Raw genomic sequence first — 18,222 nt, 5'->3', positions numbered from 1 at the left:
CCTTGAAAGAGCTAGGCAGAGTGTAAGCAACTAGGAAAACATGTATCGGGACATGATCCATGAAAACTTCCAACCTAGTGAGAGAGGTCAACATTCAAATTCAGGAAAAGCAGAGTAAGATATCCCAAGAGAAGATCGTTCCCAAGACACATCATCATGAAATTCTTCAAGGCGAAAATGAAAGAAAAAATGTTAAAGGAAACTAGAAGGGCCAGGTCAGCTGCAAAGGAAGGCCCATGAGATAAACAGCAGACCTCTCAGTAGAAACTCTACAAGCCAGAAGAGATTGGGGGCCAACATTCAACATTCTGGAAGAAATTCCAACCCAAAATTTTATAATTCCAGCCAAACTAGGCTTCATAAAGAAAGGAGATATAAGATCCTTTTCAGACAAGCAAATGCTGAAGAAATTTGTTACCATGAGACCTGCCTTACAAGAGCTCCTGAAAGGAGCACTAAATATGGAAAGACCGTTACCAACTATTACAAAAACACACTGAAGTACACAGACCAGTGACACTATAAAGCAACCACACAAACAAATCTGCCCAATAACCAGCTAATACCATGATGGCAGGATCAAATCCACACATATCAATACTAACCTTGAATGTTAATGGACTAGATGCCCCCATTAAAAGACACAGCACTGGATAAAGAACAAAGATTCATTGGTATGCTGTCTTCAAAATACCTATCTCACATGCAATGACACACACAGGCTCAAAATAAAGGAATGAAGAAAAATCTATCATTCAAATGGAAAGTAGAAAAAACCAGGGGTTACAATCTTAATTTCAGACAGAGCAGACTTTAAACCAACACAGATAAAAAAGACAAAGAAGGGCAGTACATAATGGTAAAGGGTTCAATTCAACAAGAAGACCTAGCTACCCTAAATACATAAAAACCAAACAGCAGCACTCATAATAATAAACCAAATTCTTAGAGACTTTCAAAGAGACTGAGACTCCTAGGCAATAATAGTGGGAGACTTCAACACCTCACTGACAAAATTACGTAGATCACTGAGACAGGAAACTAACAAACATATTCATGATTTGAATTCAACATTGGATCAAATGGACCTGATAGACATCTACAGAACTCTCCACCCCAAAGCAATAAAATATGTATTCATCTCATCACCATATGGCATATACTCTAACATCAATTATATAATTGAACACAAAACACTGTTCAGCAAATGCAAACGAAGTGAAATCATAACAACCATTCTCTCAGCACAGCACAGCCAAATTAGAAATCAAGACTAAGAAATTTGCTCAAAACCACACAATTACATGGAAATTGAATAACCTGCTCCCGAATGACTTTTGAGTAAATAATGACATTAACGCAGAAATCAAGAAGTTCTTTGAAGTGAATGAGAACCAAGACACAATGTACCAGAATCTCTGGGACACAGGTAAGGCAGTGTGAAGAGGTAAATTTGGAGTACTCAGCAAATGCAAAAGAACTGAAATCATAATAAACATTCTCTCAGAGCACAGCACAGCCAAATTAGAAATCAAGACTAAGAAATTTGCTCAATACCACACAATTATATGGAGATTCAACAACCTGCTCCCAAATGACTTTTGGGTAAATAATAAAATTAAGGCAGAAATCAAGAAGTGACTTAAAATGAATGAGAACCAAGAGACAGTGTACCAGAATCTCTGGGACACAGGTAAGGCAGTGTTAACAGGTAAATATGTAGCACTAAATGCTCACATCAAAAAGTTAGATCTCCGTTTAACAACATCACAAAAAAAGAACTAGAGAACCAAGAGCAAACCAAACCCAAAATTAGAAGACGACAAGAACTAACCAAAATCAGGATGAATTGAAGGAGAGTGAGATGGGAAAAACCATTCCTGCCTGTTGCTAAACCAAAATAAGTCCAAGAGTTTTTTTTTTTTTTTAATTAATAAAATAGACTGCTACCTAGATTAATAGAGGAGAAGACATAAGTAAACACAACTAGAAATAATAAAGCGGATATTACCATCAACCCCACAGAAATACAAATAACTATCAGAGAATATCAGGAAGACCTCTAGGCACATAAACTAGAAAATCTAGAAGCTATGGATAAATTCCTGGACATATAAACCCTCCCAAGACTGAGCCAGGAAGAAACTGAATCCCTGAACAGACCAATAAAGAGCTCAATAATAAATTGAATTAATAATAATAAATAGCCTACCAACCCAGTAAAGCTCAGCACCACATGGATTCACAGCTGAATTCTAAAGATGAGCTGGTACCATTCTTACCAAAACTATTCCAATAAACTGAAAACGAGGGACTCCTCTCTAACTCATTCTATGAAGCCAGATTCATTCTGACACCAAAACCTGGCAGAGACACAACAACAATAGAAAACATCAGGCCAACGTCACTGATGAACATAGATGCAAAAATCCTCAACAAAATACTAGCAAACCAAACCCAGCAGTGATGCATCAAAAAGCTAATCCACCATGATCAAGCAGGCTTTATTTCTGGGATGCAAGGTTGGGTCAACATACACAAATCAATAAATGGGATTCATCACATAAACAGAACTAAAAACAAAAACCACAGGATCATCTTGACTGATGCAGAAAAGGCTTTCAATAAAATTAAACATCGCTTCATGTTAAAATACCTCAATGAACTAGGCACTGAAGGAACATACCTCACAATAATACATAAAATAATAAGACAGTGTGGCAATTCCTCAACACCTAAAAACAGAAGTATCATTCAACCCAGCAATCTCATTACTGGGTATATACCCAAAGGAATATACATTGTTCTTTTATAAAGACACATATACATGTACATTCAATGCAGCGCTATTTACAAAAGCCAAGACATGGAATCAACCTAAATGCCCATCAATGGTAGACTGGATAAAGAAAATGTGGTACATGCACACCATGGAATATTATGCAGCCAAAAAAAAAGAATGAGATCATGTCCTTTGCAGGAACATGGATGGACCTGGAGGCCATTATCTTTAGCAAAATAACACAGGAATAGAAAACTAAATACTGCATCTTTTAGCTCCCACTTATAAAGGAAGCTAAAAGATGAGAACACAAGGACACACAGAGGGCAACAACAGACACTGGGGCCTACCAGAGGGTGGAGGCTAAGAGCAGGGAGGGGATTGGGAAAAATAACTCACGGTACTAGGATTAATACCTGGGTTTGGACAAAATAATCTGCACGATAAACTGTGTGACACGAGGTTACCTATATAACAAACCTGCACATGAACCCCTGAGCTTAAAAAGTTTAAAAAAAAATCACCAAAAGATTCCAATTCACCTAATGAAATTAATATAACTGTAACACCACGTCTTATAAAGCTAACATAAAAAAGAGAAGTCTAGATTAATCTCACAAATAGGTGTAAAAATTCTACAAATATAACTCAATATTTTACAAGAATATTGTATATTATTAATTGGCTCAATATTACTATAACTATTAATATCATCTACTATAATAATAAATTAAAAGAGAAAAAAGGATCATATCAATAGACGCTAAAAGGGTCTTCGATTAAATTCAGGAGCTACTCATGAAGAAAACTCTAAACAAAAGATCAAAATATTAAAGACATGTTATTAAAACTCAACAACAAAAACAATCCCAAATAATGACACACTTTTAATTGATAAATTAAAATCTAAACCAAAATAGGAATACTGTCTACTGCCCTGTTATTAAACATGATCTTTGAGCTCCTTGTGACTAAAGAAAAAATTGTGTAAGGTGAAAGGTAAAATTATTCTTTTGTTGATTATTATATACTTATAAAATCCAAAACTCTAACAAAAAACTTATTTAATTAATAATAAGGTTGCAGACTACATGATATACAATAACCAAGAATATCCTTCTATGCTCACAATATAAATTTTAAATTGTAAGTGGCAAAAAATAAGGCCCAAAACTGTAAAATACTGATGAATTTGTTTAATATGGAAGACCTATACGAAAAAGATTGAGATCTTATTGAAGGGTATAAAAGAAGTCCTGAAACATAATATCAAACAAACCCCACTTTCACAAAATTTCACAAAAATGTATTCTGTTTTCCTCTGCGAATATCCAGCTGACACAGCAGCATTTAATGAGATTTAATCAGTGATGGTAGAAGTCAGGACAGTGGTCATCCTTAGGGTGTGGGACAAGGTAGGCTGGTCTGTTTAAAGTCAACAGCCAACACAAGATTTGGGGGAAAAAATCATAAAAAAAGATAACAGGAAAACACACTGACTTCCCTGATGTGTGAAGAGATTTACTAATTTAAAAGGACAATTGTGTTGGTAAAAAAGGCAAAGTATATGATATGAGCAGTTAATTCACAAAGGTGAGAAGAGAAATGGCCAAGACATGAAAACATGTTTAAAGTTACTAGGTCCTTGCTTTACATCTAAGTGAGCAAAAAAGTTACAAGAATAACTTTACACCGATTAAAATGGAAAAACTAAACAAGCTATCCAATGAGATAGAACTGCTATCCAATGAGTGCAAAAATAGTGCTCTCATACACTGCCAGTGACAATAGGAAGTCTTCTAGCTTTTCTGAAAAAGCAATCCAACATCTTCTTTTAAAATTACAACTATTTGAATGAACCCTGCACTTCCATCCTTGGACATCTCTTCCATAAGGAGAAAAAGCAGCAGCACATAGATACATATAAACAAGTATTTATTATGTCATTGTCTTGGGACAGAAATCTAAAAGCAAAGTAACTGCCCTTCACAGAATCCCATCTGGCCCCCAGAGAGGAAGGGGCAAAGAAGGGGTGGGGGGGATTTGAAAAATTTCTACCAGGTTCACAGAGTGAAATAACCAAGTAGGACAATGTGCCTAATGATGACCCCCTTTCTGAATAACAAAACAGGAATATGGGGAAAAACATAGAAGATTACTAAGTCACTTACATGTTAAGCATGGGCAGGGGGTGGGGGGTTACAGAGAAGGCTGAAGAGAAAAGAAGAGAGAAATGGTAGAGGCAGGAGGTGAGCAGAGTGGGAATGGAAACCAGAGCACACTTGGAAAAAAGCAGGTGAGACATGTATGGCATGTTGGCACATTTATATATGTATAGAAAATTATATGTACAGGTCAAGGTATGAATAAATTAAGTAAAAAGTTCAAATCACTAAACTATGTAAGTGGAAAAGAACTGTTACTAGTGCAAGGCCTGAGAACCCCCTAGAATCATGTTCCTTGAACACTCATCTAAATGGGAGCATGCCCTTCTCAGTACGCCCACCCTTACACTGTTCTGCTTTTCATCTCAGTACTTAACTGTTGTATGACACAGATGTATTCCATATTTATTTTGTGTACTCGACTATAAGCTATATAAGACAAAGGACTTCTCTCTGTTTTGTTCCTTATTGTATCTCAAACCTCTAGACTTCCTGGCACCAAGCAGGTTCTCATTAAGACTTGTGGGAAGAATGAGAAGGATCACACAGGAGATGGTCAGCCCTTCTGCTAGTAAAGTAACAAAAGAAGTGAGGTCTGGGGTAGAAGTATGAGTTTCCATCTGATGGACATTTTTTCCTCAAGGTAAATAAGGCTAATAAGGCTTTCAAGAGAATTGTGAATGTATAATAATTTTTTCCTGGAAATAACCTGAAGAGGCTGTTTCAGAGGATAAGATGTCAGTACAAATATACGGAAATCATATACAGAACTTAATTTTAAAAATTAGCATTTAAAACTTCTCCAGATAAACAGTAACAACCCCATTCAGGTCTCACTAACACATGTAAGATTTGTATGATTCCTTTCCTTCCAAAACTAAGTAATTCCGAGGTATTTCAACAGCGCCTGGACTTTATCTTACTTGTGCTCCACTCTGTTGAATAATAAATGCAGTGCAATAGGAAAATTTAATTGTAAAATGATCTTTTCCAAAAGAATGCCCATTTCCTTAATTTGATTCTTCTTTGTCTAAAGCCAAGTTCCCGAAAGGTCAGAGCAGACTTACATTGCAGCCCTTGTCCGTCAAGTAACTGATCCCTTCTTCTGGGCCGATTGCCAATTCCACTGAAATAATCCAGCTTGACTTTTGAAGGTGAAACAAGTGAGAACAGAGGTGGCAGAAGGAAAAAAAGGAATACTTTAGATGAAGAGCCGTGGATATGTTAAAGGACCAAAGCAGGGGCTGGTTTGGTTTGCTATTAATCTATCTAACCAAATAAGATAAAATATTTAAAATATCTGCAATTGACCCAGGATCTGTTAAGCCTACACAAAGATGCACTGTGCTTATTTCAACATGCCTGATGCCAAGGGTTTCTCTGGGATGATTATCTAAATAGGTAAACTAGCCCTTAGATAACAATTAACAAATCACAGGCATAAAATAAAAAAAATCTAATTATGAAAATAGGCATGCTGTTTTTAAACAGGTGATTTTATTCTCATATTATTTTCTTTTTCTATTTTTCACATGGTAAAATGACAAAATATCATTTCATTGAAAAAATGGGACAAGTTAGCATTTTTTTCATCAGAAATTTAGATATATAGTAAGATATAAGAAAAAGTAAAATCAAACTAGCCCATTATTTCCCACATTTTCATACTTACACCAAGAGCACACTTGAAGCATTCCTTATCAAATCTGTAGACTGGAGACAGGATCTCAAAGAATTTCAGAATACTTTCTTCTCTATTAAGGTTGGCGAATTGTCTAAATGTTTGTTGGATCAATTTTCTTAGTGTTTTGGCCTGCATGACAAAATTACCAAAATTCTTGAAAAACTCAGCAACGAGTAAAGACCAAAACAATAATAGTAAGATTTCTCTCCTACCAACTACATACTAACACCTACATTCATATTACTGCCAAAAAGTATACTTGTCAAATAACCATAAATGTATTTATCAGAGCTTTATTTATTTTAATTGTGGCAAAATGCATAACACAAAATTTACCATTTTAACCATTTTTACCTGTAAAGTTCATGTATAGAGTTTTATTTCTTAAATAGAAGTTTGTACTATATGTGCACATGACTCAGAAAAGACCAGGCAAAAGGTATAAAGGTACTCGCACATTCTACCGTTAGGAGGGAAAAAACAGTATATCTTTCTGAAGGACAGCACAAATCAAAAACTTTTAAAAAACCACAATGCTTGATCGAGAAAATAAAATTCCAGGACATTATTCTTTGAGATACATGCAAAGATTCAGGAACAAAAAGATTCACTGCAGAACTGTTTACAGTAATATAGAGCCTGGTTATGTAAATTATGGTGTATCTATCTTCTCAACCAATATTCTATGCAGCCTCAGGAACTGTTTTGGAGAACTAATTTACTGGCATTAAAACTCATATTACATTGTTACATGAAAAAAGATGACAAAACAGTCAGCGTAGAGTACAGATGCCTTTAAAAGGCAAGAGCACAGGTGTGGGTCCTGGTGAGCACACAGCAATGTATCCACGAATGACTTAAAGCAACGATGTTTTCATCGCTTTTATCATGAAGTAAGAGGATAGGTGGTCTTCCGGTCCTTTTTTGCTTATTTGAGTTTTCTACTTATACACATGGAAATCTGCATAGTGGAGGGAAATGCTTTCCAAGCAGCAAACCTCCAGTCCTTGGTGTGTGAAGCAGCCTGAGGAGGCCATGGATAAAGGGAACATGATGAGGTGTAAGGAAGAGGGGCAAGAGAATGCAGGTCATGGTAACTACTTGACTTTGACCCTGATGAGTTGCCAAGTCCTCAGGAGACTTTGAGCAGAGGAGTGACATTACCTGACTTAGGTTTTTTTTTTTTTTTTATATCCTAGCTTTCTTTTTTTTTTTTTTTTTAAGAGTAATTAGACTCCAATGGATTTATTTTAAACACAGAACCAACAGGATATGCTGATAGTTAATAGCTGCCATTAAACTGAAATGACAAAAATTGTGAGAGGAACAGGTTGGTGGGTAAAGGTCAGAAAGAATGCCAGAAGAATACAAGAAATCTAAGTGGAGCTGTCAAGCAGGCCAGTAAGGGCCCAGTGGAGTTCAAGGGGAGGTCCTGGCTGGCCCAGCAGACAGGGAAGATGGATTAGGTAACCTGCTAATCTCAGTGGGTCAGGGAGATGGGGAGCAGTCAGGGGTCCAGGTTGAAGTGTGGCTGCTAAGTCAGGTACATGGTGAACTAGGAGGGCATGGCATACTTTGGTGGGTCATGGAGGTGACAGCCTGTCTGTAGTGGCTTGAAGGTCCTAGTGGGATCCAAGGATTACTGGATCTGGGATACTACAGAAAGTGAGCTGGAAAGACAGGAGCTGTGGTCAGAGAAGGATACACATAATTAGGGAGGGGGTTCGATTACTGGAAATGAGTAAGACCAGAGTGAGAGGCTGAGGTAAGGCAGAGGACAAGATTCCTGAAGACAGGAATTCAATGAGCCAAGAGAGTGGGACATGGGAGGATTACCTAAGGCATGTGACTTTTATTTTAAAAAGTTCGCTCTGCTCTTGCACACAGAGGGTTGGGAGAGTGTGTAGGAGTGAAAGCAGAAAGACCAGTCAGGTCACTGTAACAGACCAAGAAGAAACACTAGTGGCATGGACCCCAACGTAGTGGTGAACGAGAGAAATGGGCACTTTGGGACATTTGGATATTATATGCAAGACAACCGGAAAGTGAAGAATCCAGGAAAACTAGAGTTTTAGATGGAACAAATAGGCAAACATAAGAGGCAGGCATGGTAAAAAAAATAAAGTCATGTTAATCCTGTACATGTGTTTGATGGTAAAGTCTTCCAACATGAACCATCAAGGAGACATTTGGATATAAGTTTGGAGCTCAGGAGAGGGCAGCACTGTTGGTAGAAATTTCAGAGCGACCAGCTGTATTTAAATACATGGGACTGGATGTCACTTGCAAATAAAATGAAGACAAAAGAGAAGGCCAAAGCCAAGTAAGCTGACCAATAGCTGGTTTCAACCAGGGCTGAGGTTTTGACAGGTGAGTATGACAGAGTGGAATAAGAGAATTAAAGCTGTTTTGAAAAGGATAAATTACAGCTTCACAGAACTTAAACTGAAGAGCAATAAAATGGGTTCAAGGTTAGCAAGGCTTGACTATAAAATGTATCATACAGAGAGTGAGTTGGTCAGCCTCAGGTGCTCTATAAACAAAAGTCTGAGAAGCATATTCTTGGTTTGACTCCAGGCTTTCCAAACATTCTCTGCTTATGATCACCTGTGTAGGACAGACTCTACAACAGAGCATGCAGATTGGACATGGTGATTTGAGTACTGCTTGTAGCCACCTATGAGATGTTTTTCTCCTTATAAACTAATAATATAGTAGCCTGGCACTTTGCTGAATATAAAGCAGTCTCTAAGAAGCAGGCCCGCTACACTTTGGACCCAGAACAAATGGACTAAGGAAATTCTACTCTGTGCTTGGCACTTGGCATACACTGCATAATCAGAACAGGTATTCAATAAATTCGGAGTACAGCTGGAAAAAGAGCATTCTGATCTTCATTCATGGCTACAGGAGGAACAGTATAATTCTGTGCATATAGTGCTATTAGGCACTTATTAAAACACACACACACACCAAAAAATGATGCCAGAAAAGACATCTGTAGGCCCTTCTGTGAAAATAAACAAAGTCTTCACAATGACCCTTGCAAGGAAGACACTATTTTTCATATATTACTGAGCAAACAGAGACTATGAAACATTAGGTACCAATGAGGGGGTAGAAGAATCGTGATTCTAATCCAGAACTGCTTGATTTCTTTTTACTTGCTATGCGACCAATTCAAACACCTCCTTTTCTAAGATGCTCTGCTTGATAGAAGAAACCAGGAACAACAACCACCACATCCCTATGGGTCTCATACTGTTTTGAATGTATTTTTAGACATGGCACTTTTGTAAGATCCACGTTGGTAAGAAGGGAGCATGCGCTGCCTTGTTACCTGAAAGAAAAGAGTGTAGCCCGTAGCTAAAACTCGATGTTGTGCTTTACAATGAATAATTATATGTCTCTGCCATAACAACTTGGATTCTGGCAAACTCTCAGATAATATGAATGAATAAAATCTGCTTCTATCCTGTGATAAATTAGATTTCACTTTCTAGTAAGTAAGTGGGAAGATAGTTCAGACTTCTTTAGTTTCAAACTTCTATCACAGAACATGCTGCCTCAATGTACAAATGCTCTGAGTGTAAGAAATGTCTCCCATCTACAAGTATTAATAGAAAATAAGTCCAGCAAAAGCCCTGGAATATCATAAATCCCTTTAAGTGTATGATACAACAAATTGGAATATGGTAGCGGTTGCAAGGAACAGTTGTCAACTGAGCACAGGGACCAGAACACAATGACAAAACATTTCTATTAACATTAACCAAATGTTGATATATTCATTCATGACTCTAAGAGGAATATTTCAACTCAGGTAAATACTGAGATGCAGTGATCAAAAACTACATAAAATAGATCCAGAAAAAAAGTCAATTCTCTGCTTTGGACCTAATTCTCAACCAGCTGCTGGTTTATATACAAACTATTGGCAATAATACTATATACTGACATCTGCTCATTTGTTCAATGCTTTTTAAAATTAACCTAAAATATTCTATGAAGTAACAGATACAGAAGTCGAGGAAATGGAATCTGCTCTTGAGCTTCAAATGCTCATATATATATGTATACATACTTGCCTACCTGACAGTTCCACAGACATCTAAAACCTGCCACTAAGAGCACTGAGATTCCAGCTGTGGTGGCTTATTGGCCCTACCTAACTGGACCCTAACATATACTACATCTGACTTAGTTCCAACTCTATCACTCTGAACTTACTCTTTCCTATACCCCTTCCCTTTGACCTCCATAGTCTCAAGGCACTTCTATTTCACCACTCACACAGCTGAATGCATCATTGGCAGTCTCACCCAATTCAGATTCTGCTTCAATATTCTGTCTCTTGACTAGTAGCAGTAGAGAGCACTTATGTGTACGGGGCAGAAATCTGAGGCCAGGCCCTGTACTTTCTTCTTCCTCCTCTCACAGTAGACCAGTAGCTAAGTCCTGTTAGACTTTACACCCATAACATTCTTCAAATGTAACCCAACAACTCTCTACCCTCTGTCTCCTTTAAATTCAAGCCTTCCTTGTTTATCTTGGCAACAGCATCTCCTGATGACTAAGAAACTTAAAAGAAGTTGTGTGCTGTTCTTCTACAACAGGGATTGAAGCCATCAACCCTATGCTAAATAAAGTGAGTCAATTTGGTTTGATCCTCATTTTCTCATCCCAAACTCTTAGACATGCAATGTGTGTGGTGGTGAAGAACTCAACTGCTCTCTCTGATAATTTAACCTGCTGGAAAATTTGCGAGTAACTGGGGCATATGTGTTTGAAAGTAATAACTATGCAATGTTAAGAGACAGACAGTCTGGACTCTAATTTTACTGTATTTGTCTCATTCAGCTGAATGTGGGAAAACGTGCTGCTTTTTCTGTAGGCAGTGTTACCTTGCTAATCCTACACATTAACAAGCTGGGAACCAAGAAGTGAGAGCAACATACAACACAACAAACCAATAAGCTCAAGCAGCTGGAGTAAAGGAAAACGGTATCATTCAGAGTTAGTTTCCTATGGACACAGAAACAACTCTCTCATTCTCCGCCAACAAAAACTGTTGGCACCTTTGGCAGGAATATACCCAAGTTCTTACGGTCTGTACTTAAATGTGACTGCCAAAGAGGACTATGAGTTCTAAACCTATAGTGTTCAGTGCTGGACAAAAACTAGAAAATCTTTGCTGTCTGAAAGAAACTCCAAACTTAGTTTTTATGAGAAGGATATCTTAGAATGCATTAGTTCCTTCCTAATTACTCAGTGAGGAAAAAAACTCCACAAAATCTAACTGCGTAGACTCTCTGGATATTAATCAACACACTTGCAGAACCTGTATAAGTAAACAAGACTGTTCTGCACTTCATTTCAAGTTTGACCACCTGCTTGTGTTCCCTGGATTTTGGAAACAAGGCATCTATCTATGCACACTATTTTATTTTAAACCAATTTATGTATAGTGATAAATTTACTAAGAATGTGATACGTTTTCAAAATGAAGTGGTATTACTAGAAAGAAACATAAGAAACTGCTGCTATTCACCCATGTTGAGCTATAAAAATAATTTCCTATTAGTCAACCTAATGATTATCAGATGCTAATAGATTCCTAGGGCTTCCCAGATGCAAAGGGTGTAAGGCAATGCCAAGGAAAATCTGCAATAAGAGAGTTTTTAAGGAATAACTTATCAACCCAAACACCAAATGCTAAGTGCATGAAGAGAGCTTCTTCTTACTCCTATCTACAGGGTCCACATCAGATGATAAGATCTGTAAGCAGGACCCAGGTTTCATTCCCTCCCAGCATCCCCAACTCAGGTCCTGGCACACTGTAGATACCAGGAATTCACTGCTGAATACTGTACCAAGCTATGCATTTCTGTGCTTGGCAAAAATGTTAAGCTTAAAATAGTCACCTGCTCATCCTAGAAATGAAAATAATGACTACTTTCTCCAAGAATAAAATCATGTGTTCCTGGTAGTATTCTAGGAAACCACATTATTACTTGAGAATCAGATACTATAAAAAACTGATAACTATTGATCTCTTAACAGTTCTAGTTCTGAAATTAGGTTTCTACTGTGAATTATACTGCAATAAATTAAAATTTGCCTATTTTGACTTGCTGCCTAATGTAAGCTCAGAGTAGAGCTGCAATGCCAGAATGGCGAGCACCCTTGGTACCCACCGGTAGGACAACATTCACTGAACCACAGAAGTGATTCCAATTTCACTAGTTTGTCCACTAATGTTCTTTCACTGCTCCAGATTCCACACTGCATTTACATATCTTGTCTCCTCAGCCTCCTCCAGCTGTTACAGCTTCTGGGTCTTATCTTTCATGACACTGATATTTTTCAAGAGTAATCATCAGAATTCTGTAGAATGTCCCTGAATTTGGGTTTGACAGTTTTACTGGTACAGTGATTTTTCAAATGTGTCTTTAAAACTACTAACATCAATGAGATAGAAATTAAAATACTTGCAAATTATTCTTAGTAATTGAGGCACATATATCCCAGATTCCATTTTTGGCATAAAACATAGCTAATCCAAGTTTCACTAAAGATAATAAAGCAATCTTTCAACAATTCAGTGTGAATGTTATTATAAATAATCCTCTACAAATCTAAATAGAAAGGGGAAAAAAAGCAGGTAAAACAAAATAATTACTGGAGAAACAAATGTAGCCTGTGTATGGAAAAGCCAATGTTAACTGACCTAGCCATTCTATAGAGTTATTTCAGAAGAAACATGAAACTGGTGTGAATTTCTAGTTAGCTGAAGTTTCACTGGCAATAGCTTTGAAGAAGGAACTATCTAGACACCACCTAATTTGTATTATAGTTGTTACCCCCATGGGCATATATTGGTACCATATTCCATAGAAGTTTCATGGCAATCAGTGCAATGTTCAAATAATTTATGTCAAACGTGAAAAAAATTTTGGGCTAAGGATATGAATTTCTAAGCCAAATACACATTATTGGGTACACAAAATTACACTGATTCCCTTATTGAAAAGGGCATGTGAGAAACCAGTTCTAAGAACCTTATTTATGAGCCACTCCAAGAATCTGATGAATCCATAGCTAACAGTAGCTAAAAATTAACTCTATTTACATCAAAATCAGCAACAATTGAATTGCTCAAAAAGCACATCTGTTATTTTTCTGGGCTGGGTGTGATGGCTCACATCTGCAATCCCAGCACTCTGGGAGGTGGAGATGGGTGGTTTAAGCTCAGGACTTCGAGACTAGCCAGGGCAACATGGTAAAACCATGTTTCTACAGAAAAAAAAAAAAAAAAAAAAAAAAAATTAGCTGGGCATGGTGATCCATGCCTGTAATCCCAGCTACTCAGGTGGCTGAGGCAGGAGAATTGCTTGAACCTGAGTGGCTGAGGCTGCAGCGAGCCAAGATCATGCCATTGCACTCCAGCTTGGGCAATGGAGTGAGACCCCGTCTCTCAAAAAAAAAAAAAAAAAAAAAAAAAGAAGTTTTCTCAAGTCCCCCTAGTCATCCTTCCCTCCCATTCTTGCAGAAGCCATTCCATCCAGGCCCTGATCACTGCACGTCTCATCTTCCTTAATCACCTCTCAACTCTTTTCAGTTCTAGTCTTTTTGCTTTCAATCTGTGCTCCATGTTGCTGTCAGATTTATATTCTAAAATCCAAAAAGAGATCATACTGCACACTCTGCACACCCTGCAGTGAGTCCCCAATCCCCCTCAACTCCTATCTGAGCATTTAAGCCCACATCAAGTGACAGCCCACAATCATCGCATATTGACTCTACTCAGCCAAAACCCCGTCCTGTCTGACCTGTTTCCTAGAGAGCCTAGAAACACAGAGGGCTCACTGTTTCTAGGGTGTTAGCCCTCTCTGGCTACCAGGGCTCACTGTTTCTAGGAAGTGAGCCCTCTCTGGCTACCAGGAGTCACCTGATAGCTAGATACAGCTCAAGATGGCAGGAAAAAAAAGCACATGGGAGTCAGCAGCAAAGGCCAGGGCAATGGAAGCCTAAAGGATAGCCTGGAAACATATTCTAAGATACCTACACAAATCCCCTGCAGAGGAGGGGTTTTCTTTAGGGGGGTGGGGATGGAGAGCAGTAAAGAAGGCATACCCAAGGAAAGAAACTTTCTAGCTTTTCAATTCTATTATCTTCTACAGAGTCTTACTTAATCCTGTCTTCATGACTTTTGTTCACATTGTACTCAGTGTCCAGAAAGTATCTCCCTGATTTTACTCATCATATTGCTGTTATTCATTCATTAAGTAGGATTTACCAAATGTTACTACATGCCAGGTACTATGTCAAACAAAGGGTGTAGAGTGGAGATGGCAACAGATATTGTTTTTGCCCTCAAGAATCTTAAAATAGAGTGGAGGAAGGCAGATAAAATACAATCAAGTAACAAACGATATAATTAAAAATTGAGGCCAGGCACGGTGGCTCACACCTGTAATCCCAGCACTTTGGGAGGCCGAGGTGGGCGGATCACTTGAGGTCAGGCGTTCGAGACCAGCCCAACCAACATAGTGAAATCTCATGTCTACTAAAAACACAAAAATTAGCAAGGCATGGTGGCAGACACCTGTAGTCCCAGCTGCTTGGGAGACTGAGGCAGGAGAATTGCTTGAACCCGGGAAGAGGAGGTTGCAGCGAGTTGAGATCGCACCATTGCACTCCAGCCTGGGCGATGGAGGGAGACTCCCTCCGTCTCCAAAAAAAAACAAGGAAAGAGAAGAAGTAGAATTAAAAGTTAAGGTACTAAACAAGGTCCCAAGATAGAAGAGAGTATTTGCCATTTCCACTTCACATGGTGAGAAAAGAATAGGAGAGGGAACACTGAAGCAGAGGTTCAGAAGGACTAGTCATGGAGGAGATAGGGCCAGTCCTCTACCCAATCTCTCTGGGCATCTGTCTCACTCTGGCTACACTCAGAGCATGGCACCTGTCACTTGTGACCTGTACCTGTGGTTCCCTGTTTTGAGCATGGGGATCCTTTAAAAATCGAGAATGTATTGGACTCCTAAATGACAAGAGTCAAACTTTTCCTAATTGTTTACACACATACAGATTTAAGGAGACCTTGCAATAATTCTGAGGCCACCCGGTGCTTCGTAACTGAAAACCACTGACCAATACTACTAATGGGATATAACCATCAATAGAACACTGCATAGGGTACTCTTCTATCCAATAACAATGTAAATTCACTAAAACTGTAGCTTACACTTGTTTGAATGTCTCCACTATCCTCCTCACTGCAACACCCAGCAAGTTTATGCACAGCAGCATCCCTTCCACTTACGGGTCTTCCCATGCCTTCTCGGCTCCCACACCAAAAACATTCCAGGTCAAACTGTATCTCCCATTCTCCCAACTCCAAGAGTATGGGCCACCCACACATAATAACTCTCCCAAAGGACATAATTCTGTCATTCTCTCTCATTCCCCTTCCACTGTGCCAAGCTTCATTTAAAACTCTTTGTTCTCTTTCAAATCTGACTCAACCCACTCATGCCAATGGTCTGCGGGCTACCTGCAGACTGGGACAGTGTCTAGATCTGTAGTCCTAGCCTCAACCACATTAAATTGAGTGTGCGCTGTTTCCTAACAATTCACTGTAGTATTTCACTAATAGATCAGGAAACTTGAAGGAACACTGAAAAAGTTGAGTAGCATCACTAGAAAAAGAGCCTGAAATAGGGTATATTTTTCCTGTACTATTCTTTCTTTTTTTTTTTTTTTGAGGCAGAGTCTCGCTCTGTCCCCCAGGCTGGAGTGCAGTGGCGCCATCTCGGCTCACTGCAAGCTCCGCCTTCCAGGTTCCCGCCATTCTCCTGCCTCAGCCTCCCGAGTAGCTGGGACTACAGGTGCCCGCCACCTCGCCCGGCTAGTTTTTTGTATTTTTTAGTAGAGACGGGGTTTCACCGTGTTCACCAGGATGGTCTCGATCTACTGACCTCGTGATCCGCCCGTCTCGGCCTCCCAAAGTGCTGGGATTACAGGCTTGAGCCACCGCGCCCGGCCTGTACTATTCTTAAATGCATGTCTTATTGCACTTGTAGAACGCTTTGTATTTTAAAGTCAACACTTTTATATTTCTTCCCATGAGATTATCAAGAAGCTATGTGAGAGAGGAAGGGATACTGTTACTTTCTGGAGTCAGGGAACCAGTGACTAATCCTTACAGTCCTATTCTGGATGGGTTTGACAGAGAGCAGGACCCAGATATCTGAATACAGAGCTTTTGTCACAGATTGCATCTGATAAATTATACCAACACTCTGACCCAATGATAATCAACATGACGTTGACAGTTCTCTCTTTTGGTCTAAGATTTAATCCTCATATTAATCTCATGTGTTAGAAATGGATTTTATCCCCATTTTACAGATGTGTATACTGAAATACCAAAAAATGAAGCAATTTATCCAAAGTTAGCTACATTTTCTCATAACGTATGTCTTCTCCTGCTTGGGCTTCAGCTGATGGGATGTAGAATATGATCTCTGAAATAATAAAAAGTAAGAGCAGTAACATCCACTGTTGCTATGTGACAGGTACTGTGGTTAAGTAACATATTTACTAATCTGTTAAATATTCACATCAACCCTACAAAATACTATTTTCTTCACTGTAGAAATAAGAAACCAGACCTCAGACCCTGAGGCTAGAAAACGGCAGAGCTCATCTAGGCCAGACTCTGTCTTAAGCCTAAAGTTTGTGTCCCCTGCTGCGCTTGAAAATCTTGATGTGTGCTCTGGATTAGCTGGGGGAATCACAGTTCAGAGTCCTCCCACCTCACTCCAAGGTGCTCTGCACGCTGGATATGGGAAGGACAAGAACTGAGGCTCTGCCAAAGCTATTAATATGGGGAAGCATCCAAAGAGTTAAAACAAAAGACAGACCTTCAAAATGCACTAACACGCAAGCATGTGCGTGCACATACACACATATATACACACAATATTAATGATTCCACCACAATTATTTTACATATTGCTCATTTTCTTCTGCATGTCAAAATATTTGAGCCTGTAGAGACCCAGATGACAGGAATAACTGCACACATAACTTTTTTAGTTTTATGCTTAGCGGAGTATCAAATACAATCAAGAAGTAAAACCACGTTTTATGGGAGAAAGCTATACTAAAAACCTATGTGACTAGAATAAATGTCAGTTTTTAAAATTATATATTTTACATGGAAGGAAGAAAACTACACTTCACTTTCCCAAAAGCAAGTTATCACTGGGGAAAAGGTCTTGGCATAATTTTGTTATTTTATTATGATAAAGGAGACTCTAATTACCTTGACAGAATCCAGTAAACTCTTAGGAAAAAATCGCTTTAAACCAACATCTTTTCTGAAATATAAAAAGAAGCGTATTAACAAATAACACCACCAAATCAATTAATATAATGACAAACTTGCAAGAATATAAAAGCACTGTAAATTATTTAACCTTCCATATATTATTTAGGAAGGAAACAAGTATAATAATGCTTTAATTTACCAGTATATTCACAGGAAGGATGTGACAAATCATTTTCTAGATATGTACAGA

General features: G+C 38.4%; 1 protein-coding gene across 15 annotated transcripts in view; it reads right to left on the bottom strand.

Moving 5' to 3' along the window:
- PTK2 (protein tyrosine kinase 2) overlaps window positions 1-18,222 on the bottom strand; it is a 357,696-nt gene that overhangs the window by 161,645 nt on the left and 177,829 nt on the right. For 14 of the 15 annotated variants that reach the window (XM_030937412.1, XM_030937408.1, XM_030937413.1 and 11 more), the window contains 3 exons: window positions 17,967-18,021; window positions 6,620-6,760; window positions 6,015-6,092 (listed from right to left, as the gene is read on the bottom strand). In XM_030937412.1, coding sequence (XP_030793272.1) covers window positions 6,015-6,092; window positions 6,620-6,760; window positions 17,967-18,021 — 274 coding nt within the window. Of the gene's footprint in view, window positions 1-6,014; window positions 6,093-6,619; window positions 6,767-17,966; window positions 18,022-18,222 lie in introns of those variants that run through there. The other variant, XM_030937426.1, reaches the window with a different exon arrangement.

This window comes from Rhinopithecus roxellana, chromosome 9 (genome assembly GCF_007565055.1).
Source record: "Rhinopithecus roxellana isolate Shanxi Qingling chromosome 9, ASM756505v1, whole genome shotgun sequence".
NCBI classification, from domain to species: Eukaryota; Metazoa; Chordata; class Mammalia; order Primates; family Cercopithecidae; genus Rhinopithecus; species Rhinopithecus roxellana.
Note: the sequence above shows the minus strand (reverse complement) of the source record. Positions and strands in the feature narration are given on the sequence as shown.